This window comes from Tenrec ecaudatus, chromosome 13 (genome assembly GCF_050624435.1).
Source record: "Tenrec ecaudatus isolate mTenEca1 chromosome 13, mTenEca1.hap1, whole genome shotgun sequence".
Lineage (NCBI taxonomy): Eukaryota > Metazoa > Chordata > Mammalia > Afrosoricida > Tenrecidae > Tenrec > Tenrec ecaudatus.
In genome coordinates, this window is record NC_134542.1 from 29,253,334 (window position 1) to 29,266,160 (window position 12,827).

Below are 12,827 nucleotides of genomic sequence, written 5' to 3' on the forward strand. Positions count from 1 at the left end.
CAAAGAATGTACAGATGTGCTTTATACAATTGATGTATGTACATGTATGGATTGTGATAAGAGGTGTATGAGTCCCTAATAAAATGTTAAAAAATAAATAAAATAAAATGTGAGAACAGTAATTTCCAAACAACAACAACAACACAAGACAAAATAAATAGCAAGTTAGAGAACTTACAAAAATAGCACCTACTAATCTAAAAGGTTTCCTATAAAATTTCAGAAATAGACAACTCAAAAGAAGGACATAAAGAGTAAAACTGAACCACTGGGAGACAGAATCAGCAAAAATAGGACAAATCCTAAGAAAGCCTACGAATAATTTGGGACTCTTAGCCAAACAAACACAGAGAATTGTCAATGATTTGCTGGAAGAAAACTTCCTTATTATTATGAAAGACAAGAAGATATTCTTCATAGAAGCTCATATCCCAAAAGATAGACCCCAAAAGAAAGGATCCAAAGAAAGAATTCTGGGAGTAGCTTGAGGAAGGCACATGCCACCGACCGAATGGCGCCAGTTAGATGAAGCTGATCCTTGGCAGAAACGATGCATGCAGGCCCTTCAAACAATAATGGCCCAGAGGGATGTATTCCTCAACAGCCAATTATACAAAATCAAAAGAACAACATTTGCCCAACATGTAGAGATCAGAAGGCAGGAAGGGGTGGAAAATTCCAACAAAAGGAAATGGGCAGCAGGGGCGGAAATCGGGAGGGAGCGGACACCGTGGTGGGGAATGCAAGCAATGTAACAAACTATCAAATGGAAACAAACATCCTGGGTAAACTTTCACCTCAAGTACAATCATACTTTCAGAAACGTGGCCATCCAAATCTTTCCTTCTCTAGGAATCTCCTGCGGGAGGGACACTGGACTGACTCTGGAAAGAGACTGGGCACTCCTGAGGCAGCCTGCGCAGGGCTCCAAATGTGCCCAAGGGAGCCCCTGCCCCCCTTTTACACCCTCGGAAACCATGATTTCGCCTGGATTTCCTAGTCCTCTGCTGTAGGCATTTTTATGCCACACTCCCGATCCGGTCCAGGACAGCACTGGATTTTAATCTGCCCATCTGCCCCTGAGGGGTGTTTATGACAGGTTATCAACTTATTAATTTTCAGAAACATACTTCTCTTGCATTTGAAACATGCAAATATTTGAACAATACATTATTAGAAAGACTGTGCTGTTTTTCAACATGGATCTTATTTATTTCTAAATGTTTCGCTATTTATTTATTTATTAAAGATCATTTTATTGGGGGCTCTTACAGCTCTTATAAAAATCCATATATCGGCGGTATCAAGCATATTTGCACATATGTTGCCATCATCATTTTCGAACATTTACTTTCTATTTGGAATCTTTCTCTTCAGTTGTACAAGCAGTTATAGCAGGAGGATAATTGTGTTGCCATTGTTAGCGGTCATAGAATTCATTCTGACCCATAGTGGTACCATGCACAACAAGACAACACAGTGTCTGCTCCTGCACCATCCTCATCATTGCTGTTAGGCTTATGCCCACTGTTGCAGCCACTGTCAGTCCATCTAGGTGTCTTCAATTTTGCTCGCCCTGTACCTTACCAAGTATGATGTCCTTTTCCACAAACTGATACCTTCTGATACTGTATCCAAAGTACAGCAGACAAACTCTTGCCACCTTTCCTTCTAAGAAGCATTCTGGCAGTATGCTTGACATTTATTACATCTTTTCTTATTCTTCTGCAAGTCCATGATAATTTCAATATTCTTAGCCAACATCACGATTTACCTGCCTCGCTTCTTCGATGGTTTTCCTGGCATTGTCCAGCTTTCATAGCATACAAAGTGACTGAAAATGCCACGGCTCCAGTTTGCTGCATCTTAGTTCTCATAGAGACATCTTTGACTCTCAGCACTTTAAAGGGCTCATTTACAGCAGATTTTCCCAGTGCAGTTTGTTTGATTTCTTGCATGCGCCTTCCAGGCGCATTGATAGTGGGTCCAAATGAAACGAAGTCCTGGACAATTCCAATGTCGGCGCTACGTGGCATGATGTTGATTGGTCTGGTTGCGAGAATTGCTGTTTCCTTTACGTTGATTTGCAAAGCGAGTCAGCGGCTTTCATTTTTGATGTTCATCAGCAAGCGCTGCAAGTCCTCTTTGCTTTCAGCAAGGAAGGCTTGGTCAATGCAGATCACAGAGCGGGACGCACTGCTTTCCTGATGCCAGGCTCTTCTTCATACAGCCAGCTTCTCGGAATGCTTTCTCAGCACACAGTTCAAATAAGCATAGTGGGAGGACACAATTCTGATGGTGACCTTCCCTGTGTTAAACCACTCAGCAACCCTTTGCTCAAGTGAGTGCCACCGGGTCCGTGTTCCGGTTCTGCATGAGCACAGTTAAGGGTTCCGGCATTCGTCATCACTACTTTATGCGTAGTTTGTTATGAGCCACAAGGTGCATTATTTTCCTACTCAATCAAATATAAAGATCTTTCTAGTCTTCTCTGCCTTCAGCCAAAAGTTATTTGACACCAGCAATGATATCCTTCAGGTCATATCCTCTTTGGAAACCCATCTTAGATTCTTGGCAGTTCCCTGTCAATGGATTGCAACATCCATTATTATGCCGATGATATTGGTACATCAGTTCCACATTCCATTGAGTTTTCTTTCTTTGGAATGGACACAAACATGGATTTCTTCCAGACAGTTAATTAATTAGTTGTCTTCCAAATTTCTTGGCATAGATGAGTGAGTGCTTCCAGCATTGCATTATTTTGTTGAACCATTTCATTTAGTCTACTCTTACCAGAAACTTATCACAGATACAAACCTAATATAGCTGTGATTATCTGTATTTAACTCTGGCTTGATACACAATTGTAAATTATGTCACACACAAGAAATTATACAGGACACTGATATTTATTTCTTTAGAAGAAGGAGTGGAACATGATAAGCTTCCCCAAGCCTACGCGTGCAAGCGTCTGTCTAGCTTTTAAAACACTTGAAGAGAGATTATAAGTGCTTTTATAAATATAATCTTAATTTATTATTTCCATTTTAATATGAGTTTTCATTAATTTCAAAGTTTCAAGCCCCCTTCCCCCTTTCAAAGATGAAAGGCTGCAACACGAAGAACTGGCTTTCTGCTTTATGTGAGGCATTTACTGAAAAAGAGGACTATCCAACACTGCTATCTTGAGAGCGATATCAAGGTCTCTGGGGGACACAATGAACTCAGGTTGGCAGTCTGGGTTCAGCGAGCACCGTCATGGAAGAAAGGCCTATTGATAGACTGCTGTGAGAAGACAGCCTTTCAAGATCTGCCCTTCTCTGATGCACATGAGGTCAGAATTGACTAACCAGCAATGGATTTGTTTTGTGATTGCCCAGTACAAACACTTTTGGATCTCTGTAAGTGGGCCAAGGACAAGCTTCCTAGAGAGAAAATAAAATCGCTCATCCTCATAGACAACAGGATGACATTAGAGCAGAAGTCAGCACCATTGTTTTGGACCCATCTGGAGACATGAAAGGCAAGAAGGGATAAAGGCTGAGTTTGGTGTGGGGAGGGTAATAACAGTCTTTTGGATAAGCGGGGACGGTGGCAAAGTCAGAATGTTTACTGAAGGGTACACTTCTTTCCACCTCTGCTCTCAGAGAGAAAATGGTAGCAATGATGAAAAATACAACTTTCCGCTAGTTCCTAAATGCTTCCTCTCCCCCCACTATCATGATCCCAATTCTACCTTGCAAGTCTGGCTAGACCAGAGGATGGACACTGGTACAGATAGGAACTGGAAACACAGAGAATCCAGGGCAGATGATCCCTTCAGGACCAGTGGTGTGAGTGGCGATACTGGGAAGGTAGAAGGAGGGTGGGTTGGAAAGGGGAAACCGTTTACAAGGATCTACATGTGGTATGGACAACAGAAAAGTGGGTGAAGGGAGACGTTGGACAGGGCAAGATATGACAAAATAATAATTTATAAATTATGAAGGGTTCATGAGGGAAGGGGGAGTAGGGAGGGAGGAGAAAAAATGAGGAGCTGATACCAGGGGCTTAAGTGGAGAGCAAATGTTTTGAGAATGATGAGGGCAATAAATGTCAAATGTGCTTTACACAATTGATGTATGTAGAGATGGTGATAAGAGTTACATGAGCCCCTAATAAAATGATTAAAATGATAAAGGGTTCATTAGGATTTAGTTTTGTAAGAAAAATAGGATCAGCAGTATATCTGGCTTTCTCTGAAATATTGTTCACAAAAATCTGGAATTTCAAATTCCCCTAACAATGACCATCAAGCAATTAATGTGGAGCTCTAATGCCCAAGTGTTTGTAGACCATCATAGGCTGTCGTATTGGGTTTAATAACTTGCATTTATTTACATAGCATTCTAACTTTTCCATTGTTCCCATCAGATGCCATGCTAATTTTAATACATTTACAGCAAAACACAAACTTATCCTTTTGTCACTGTTTACCTGGATGTTCTGTAACTGAGTTTATGAATTCATATTCTACAATTGTGTATAAGAAATGAATAATTTATACACTGTGTACAAATAACTTAGTATACTATATATCATGCCATTTCTGAAGGCTTTCAAGTGAACTAGTGAAAGAGAAAGAGGCAATGAAGAAATAGTGGGAGAAAAATCAGGTCCTAGAAAATACAAATTCCAATAGAAATCCCAAACGAGGATGTAAATAGCTAACAATTAAGACAACAGTATTCTTACGGAAGATTCTTGAGCAACACAGGAATTAAACACAGAAATCTGGAATCCAACACAGACTCTTGGTTCCTCTACTTTTTATTTCTGTAACTTTGACAAGTTGCTTGACCTGCATAAACTTCTGCGTTCTTAATTGTAAAGTAGAAAGAATAATGTCTAGCCACATAAATGAATGCACTGCTTCCCCCCTACCCCACCCATAAAGCGTTTGGTTCAATGACTGGTATGGCCCAGACACCGAATAAAAGGTCCCACGAAGAACAAAACAAACAAGCCGCTTCTTCATTCCCGCCCGCGCCCCCATTGTTAAGAGAAGAAAATGGAAAGGAGACTCACGTCTCCCCACTGGTAGAAGAGCTTGGCCGCATTCCACTGCAGCTTCTGGTTGCGCTTGTTGCCCACGATGGGGGACCGTCCCCGGGAAAGGCCTTTCTTGGTGATGTTTACGTGATGTCCTTTCATCCACTCCGGCCAGTTGCCACGGTTACAGCGGTGAACGAACCGTGCACACTCCAGGAACAAGGCCGCTCTGGCCACCACAGGGGCTTCCTGAAGCAGATTATTAAGGAAAGTATGAGGGATTAGTGACAGCAGCTTTCAATTGGCCTTCCAGGGAATTCCTCTCTGCTGTTGGTTTATTTCAGGCCCCACGCTCTTATTTCATTGGGCCATATTTCCCAAGAGGTAGTCAACCTGGCGAACACCGTAGTGGGAAATCTGGCAGCATGGATGGACCCACTGAGGCAGGTTTGGATGTTGAAGAATAAAACATTTTGAGCAAGTTTCTTCCTTTCATTGTCCTCCAGCTCAGCAACAACAAATAATCCCACGCCCTGCCCTCATGTCCTGAAGGAGTTACTGCGTTTTGAATAATAGGGCATGCAGTCTTTATATTAAGATATTTGTTGCCTTTTTTACATATGGAGATTAATTAAAACAGAAACATTTAGTGAAGCAAGCACATACTCAGTTTCTCCAATAGCACTGCTTTAAACAAGAGAGCAGGCAGCAATACTGCTAGGAACAATAAAGAGTCCAGGCTCTCTGACCATTCACATGCTTGAAGGGCACATCTGCTTCCCCTCACTTGGGCAAAGAAGGGAAGTGAGTGCTTTTGAAGTTGTTAGTTGTTCTTTACACTTGATCACAAATAACAGACCCCATTCTGCTAGAATATACAAATGTGTGGTTTCAATAAAAAGTCTTTAACAAAGAGGGTGTTCTTTAATTAATATAGGAAACAAAGTATTCTGGAAAAAAGACAAGAAAAAGATGGTTCCATTTTGTCATGCCAAATGTACTTGACAAGAATAAGAAGTAATTGCTTTCAAATTATACCCAGAGCTTGGGAAAGAACTCTTTTAACCTCCCCCTGGCTTAGAAAAAGATTGGAAATGGAGAGTGAAGGGTAGGGGAAGGAAGAGTGTGGAATTTCCTATAAATAGTCAGCTGGTCAGATCATAAGAAGGACATATACCAACTATTGGCGTGTATTTTGATTTGTGCCAGCCCTTTAAAAAACATAGCACAATATTGATCAACACCTCAGGGTTTTTCCTAGCCATCAAACCCACCTCCATCAAGTTGATGTTGACTCAGTGACCCTACAGGATTCCCAAGACAGTAAAACTTCATGGGAGAAGACAGTCTCATCTCTCGCTGCGGAACAACGACTGGTGGGTTTAAACCGCTTACCTTGAGGTGAGTGGTCCAATGTGCAACCCACAGTACCACCAGGGTTACTGAATGAACATAGGATTTATGTTTATTTTATAGTATCTTTAACACTTATTGAAATAAGTTTTTCTCATTGTAAACTATGGCACAATGAATGATAATGTTAAAACGGAGGCCAATAGACAATGAGTATCAATAGTGTGCCAGTTAATTTTTATGAATTATAGTACTTAATTCTCAGAATGCCCCTGTGGTCTTCATTTTGAAATGAAAAAACAAAAACAAACAAAAGACAACTCATAATTTATCTGATACTATATAGCTGGAAAGGGGTGGCTATAGACTTCAATGTCCGTTCTCTCTGATGTCCAAACCTGAGCCAGTTTCTCTTCAGTATCTCTCTAGTGTCTTAATTTTTACTCATATAAGTATTGGTGCAAGATGCTGTCTAGAATGTAGGTAGAAATTAACCACCTGTAATGGCATATTATTCCCATGCAAAATTTTCTCAAATACAAAATAGATGATCACATCAATTTCCTACTTGAAAATCTGTTGGAGGCTAGACCCTCACCTCAATCATATACTGAATCCAGCTCTTTGAAGTTGATTCTTCTCCCTTTCTAGCCACACCCCAAGTGCTCTGTGGTCCAGTTATACTAAACTAGCAGCCCTGGTGGAGTAGTGGGCTCCAGGGTGGGCGGCTAACCACAGGGTGAGCAGTTGAGAACCACCAGCTGTTCCATGGAAGAAAGACAAAGTGTAACTGTCCCCCAAACCAACAGGGTGCTCTATCCTGTCCTCTGGGGTCGAGGTGTGGGAAATCAATTCAATGACAGTGAGTAATTTTGAGAGTTAGCCTCCCCCAAAGGTGGCATGCTTTCCTTATCTCAGTACTTAGGATTGTTCCTTGGCTTACTGAGTCCTTTTCTATTTGGCAAATTCCTACTCAACCTTTAAGGATCAGTTTGCCTTTGGAAAGCTGTTCTTAGCCCCACTCCCTTTTAAGCAGAGTTTGTTGACTCATACTTTTGAAAACCATAGTGTTTCATAGATAGTGGATGGTTTGGGTATGTTAGCCTATCAGGCCTTCCCTCATCACACATGCCTTACATGTAGCTGCCATGAAAGCCAATAAGAAGCAGATTGATGTAAGGACTCAATTTGATCAATCGTCTTACGTACTTTCATAACAGCCACACGTTACCCAAGTTGGAAGTGAAAAGGTAAACTACAAAATGATGGTGGCAATCTGTCACTCACACACGATGGACCCAAATGTTGAAAATCTATCACTAACTGCAGGAGATCAAGGCTGGAAAGCAGATCATAGGAATCAAAGACCTGAGATTACAAATGGTCAGATGACTGTCTAGGTGAAGTCCCTCAATATTCCCAGCTCCATAATATCAGGTCCATAGTGTCTCTACTCTTTCTCTAGTTAAGTATTTATTTAATTAAACATCTCAAATATGCTAACACGTGTCTTGAAAAGATGGGAACATCTGTCTCTGAACAAAGAATGCCAGTCTGTAGGCGAGTGCTGCAAATGTATTCTGCGCTGTCACACGGGGACACATTCTCAATATAAAGCAATGGCCTCACAGCTCCATGACAGGAAGGCAGGAACAAACACTGCAGGAATAGAATTATGCTGTGACTCCAGAGTCCTTCAGAATTAATAAGGGAGAAATCAAACCCAACGCAAATGCATGGAATAGAGACTGCTTTCTTGCCCCTGAATATTAGGTTACACTTAAGAGCAGCAACAATGGAGGAACGAACCATCTGAGCTGTCAGAGGTGAGGTTTCCTAGGCAGACCGACTCGTTCTAGACATAAAATCGATAAATACAGGTATTGATTAAAAATGGCATCATTTGCTTAGGAAGCTCAAGGTATTTTTTTTAATGAAAGGCAATTTTAATTTTCTGCTTTCAAATGCTTCTAACATATTATTAGGTCATGGACCTAGGAAATTCTAATCTTTAAGTTTAGGAGTAGAATGAATTATTTAGTTCTATAGAGCCCTATTAAAAGGCTGGTGTGGGTATTTCTTATGAGTGTGATCTATGGGAACAGCCAAACTCAGTACAATTTGGAAATGCATTGTTTATCACCTTAGGAGGTTAAAAACAGGATGATTCAAATATTGCTTTTTTATTTGAATTCTCATGGCCCAAGTGAATGGAGGCAGGTTTAGGGGTTCTGCAATCAAGATGGCAGTAAATAATGCCAATTTCTGAAGTATTGTAGTGTGCATACTGCTTTACAGAAAAATTGAAGGATCCACTGAGGCCCAAAGCTGAGAATTTGAATATGCATTCCAATAGAAGACACTCAGCCAACAGCTAGCACTGAGTTCACAATGTGTGTGGAGTGGTCTCCCAGGCAGCCTAGGCCAGGTGCAAGGAACTGTTCTCTGTAGGGCATTTTCAAAGTGTAGTGCAGGGACATGCAAGACCTTGGACAAAGGACTCGCTTTGGACCCAGAGGCAAGTTAAGTTTTCCTTTTCTGACTGAGCTTACCTCTCACAGCCCAGTGCCATCTGAAGCAGCAGGAAAAGGAGGCTGATCTGATATAGTGAGGAGGGAGGGATTCACATCACAGAGAAAAACAGCACACATGGGCATAATTGAGGCAGAAGAATGCTGCATGGCTGGAAAGAGCCACAATGTATCAGAGGCACAGTTACAAGTGGAGATCTAAATAATATTGGATATTGTGGCCATATCACAGTGGCTCTTGTTGGCCATGCTAAAATAAAAGCAGGCGCATTTCAATTTCTCCTGCCTAGAACACCTTTTCATGCTCCAAGAATGACATAGATGAGTTTCTGATCCAGTATATCAGAGTTCTCAGAGAAGCAAGTCTGTTTTAATTAGGAAGGCCAAATGGAATTATCAATTTGAAAATCAAGACAAAGGATTTCACACCCAAAGAAACAGACTCTGGTAGTAAGGTGGAAGGTGGGGGAAAGAGGGTAAAGGAGGGAAGGTGAAACCCTGGGCTAGTGGGTGGACGTGTTAATCTGGGTGAAGGAGGAGACCGCATTCTACAAGAGGGAGACAGGACCACCAAGGGTGGGGCGGGGCAAGTTCTGGGGAAGTTTGATAATTAGTTTAAGTGGTCAAATAGCAGAAATGGAAACCCTAGGTTAACACAGGATACAAAGTTTAAAAAAAGATCGCACAGCAATTGCATAGGGTTGAGCCTTACATAAGATGTTCTCTACATTGGTTACAGAGTTGTCCCACTAAAAACCACTAGTTCTCATGAAAATATTTTTATGCAGCATCTGTCTCGCTAACGTTCAATGGCAGGAAAGCTTCAAGCACCAGGCGCATTCCTTGGTCTTCCTTGTCTTCTTACCCCTGAAGTCATAGGATCATTGGGCACATTCAGAGTTTCCTTTATGAATGCGAAGCAGATAATTGGGTTACTAATTCCAACAATTGTGCTTTATTTTGCCTGGGGACCTAGAACATATACTTACCCAGATACAATGGTTCATTGAAAGTTCTAATCGCAATACATTCATTTCCCTGAGGGAATGTGTCTCAGCTTATTATGTGAGAAGAAACCCTGACTGCGTTTGGAAATTCACATGATAATACTGGATAAGAACTAATAGTTTCCAAAGACTGAATATTTTTTGTTGGCCACTGGAGAATTACATGATTTGTTATGATGATTGCCTTATGGTAAAAGATAAAGCTACTGCCTGGTGCAGGACAGCTGCTGTTTAACCCAATGGAAATAGGCTGTTATTACAGATCTTAGTGGCCAATGGAACTAAGTTTGCTAGAGGACATAAATGTGTATGTCAGCATGTCTTATTGACCCACATTGAGTTCCCTGCCTGACTGAGATGCTCTCTGCCTCATTGGTATGTCTTCTCTCCCCTGCGCATTTCTACGGGAGCTGCGGGCCACTACGGGGCCCCCTAGGAGGATCCCGGTATCAGGCTGGCGGGCAGCATTATTGGTTAGCACATGGTTGGTGAGTGGGGGTGGGGGTGGGGCCTAGCCATTTGAGCGCTTACTCAGATTATATTCATATTTGTAGAAAGTACTTTACAAGCCGAACGAGAACTTCCGTTTTTGACAGTATGATGGATTAGGTACGAAAAGAAACTTTTCATGAATTAGAATGCCTAGAATTTCTAGATAAAGTATTCAAAAACTTCTCAATCTTACTTTGTTTCTAGGTGGAAAAATGTCGGATAGAAATTATGAGAAAATGCAGCTTCACGGAGGTGAGCTCATTTGAGAATATTGGTTCTGGGGGATTCTGTTGAGGCTAGAGAATGGGCCACAGCAGTTAAATGACCAGAGCTTAGTTCAGGTGGAAGGTCAGATCAGATACTTTGACATAAAGCAGGATCTCAGGTGGGAAACACCCTCAGTGAATGAATGAATAAACAACCTGGCCTCTGGAAGTGGGATTGTCTGACTAACCCTTGACTCTGGGTACCACCAAAAAGAAAAAAAAATGGATAAAGCATTTTATGAAAATGACTAATCAAAAACACACACTCTCTTATAAGTTTGGAACCAGAATGGACATTACTTCTATACCTAATCAAGGAAAAAATTAGGAATAAAACAGATAAATTAACTACTAGGTTGTGATGATGAAGGACAAGTAAAAATGAGTCAACTTTTCAACAAAAAGTAGGAAAGCATAGATAACATGAAAAAATATCCTGACACAAAAGGATTTTAAATTGACTAAGGAAAAATATAAAACTTATTAAAATTTGTCAATTGAGATCTTAATTTTTATCAACTTCAACAATGTTTTGATTTATTTGTGCTTTGTTGCAATTTCAGGATTGTGTGTGTATGTGTGTGTGTGTCCTGACTGACTGATTATAAAATGCTCAAGGAAGTACACTGAGCCAAGAACAGCCTGGGTAATGTTTAGAGTTCTAGTTATTATTATAGTTATTAAGACAGGGAATGAAACAGGAGAAGATCCAGAATCACACTCAGGCATGTGTGGAATGACCAAGTCAGCATTTCACACTATCAAAGAAAGGAGGAGCTGTCAACCTCACACAGTGGCTACAACCAAGGTTTCGAAGACAGTGATGATTGTGAGGCTATGGTGCTGAGAGGGCAATGCTTGGCTCTGTTACAAAGGGACCACTCGGAGCCCAAGCCAACTGGACAGCATCTCACCACAGTTGTCAGCCAATGATCATTATTTTTCCATATGAAGAAGAAAATAAGGAAATGAGTTTCCATTTTATGCCATTCACATGGTAAATTCTATGTCAAGGCAAGTGAAAGGTAAAATTATAAAACTCTCCAAAGACATTTATTTGTCTTTAGAACCCTGGGGTTTTGTACGTCACAAAAGTGGCTATCGAGTCATGAAGGAAAATTTTGATTAATTAAATCATATCAAAGTAAAATTTTCTTTTCATTAAAAGACAGCATAATGAAGAAAACAAGTCACAAACTAATGACACATCGTAAAGAACAGAAAATGAATTAGTACGGATACTGTATGATATCTGCACATACGGTAGAGGCAGACATGTCTTTTTATTCAAAATGTTTAGTGTTTATTTGTTGCATCAATAGATGACACAACTCTAAAGATGAAAAGAATCTTTTCTAAAACATGTCTTTAAAAAACCTCACAGTGGTAGCTACTCAATTTATACTAATAAGAAAGATTGTGAGAAAAAGCTGAACTTGAAATTGAAGCCAACTCTCCCTAAATGGAGTCGATTGTCCCTAAACTTGGTAGTCATAGCAACAATTACAAAGGGTTCATTTAAAATAAAAACCTTTCGACTAGCAAAAACTCAAGTTTGGACATTTCTAATATTTATTTTATTCAACAATATGTTTAATGATGAACACTGTACATTTGGAAAGATAGCATTTATATGTATGATGAAGGCAACACAATGAAAACTTCTACAATAAAAATAATGTCAGAAAGCAAAAATTGTTCTAAAGTTGCACGTAAAAATGTAAATGCAACAGCCAGTAGATGAAGACAACAAGGGGAGGACAAAAAGTTGGAATGAAAAGTTTTGGTGAGATGAGTACTTATTGTCCCCTCCTGCCCCAAATCCTATCTTTGGGATTGTACCATCTATGAGGGGCCCTGGTGGCAGTGTACGAATGGGGCTGCTAAGCTCAAGGTCGGCAGTTTGAAACCACTAGCTGCTCCCTGGGAGAAGGATGAAGCTTTCTCTTCCGGGGGCTGTCTGATTCTATGGCAGCGAGTTTGGTTTTCTGATTTATGTAAATATGTGTATATATGTGTCAGTAAATATATCTATGGAGTAGCCTGAATTTGTATCTTTCTTTGCATCTATCATCTAAATATATAAACTCATGTAATCATCTAAATATGTAGTAGACAGCTTCTGTGTCTACCTTTGCATTATA

The 12,827-nt window shown here is 40.4% G+C and overlaps 1 protein-coding gene across 3 annotated transcripts in view; it reads right to left on the reverse strand.

The window, feature by feature from the left end:
• Positions 1-12,827, reverse strand: part of UNC80 (unc-80 subunit of NALCN channel complex) — a 249,347-nt gene that overhangs the window by 139,048 nt on the left and 97,472 nt on the right. For all 3 annotated transcript variants that reach the window (XM_075529392.1, XM_075529390.1, XM_075529391.1), the window contains exon 23: positions 5,071-5,283. In XM_075529392.1, the coding sequence (XP_075385507.1) occupies positions 5,071-5,283 (213 nt within the window). The remainder of the gene's footprint in view (positions 1-5,070; positions 5,284-12,827) is intronic.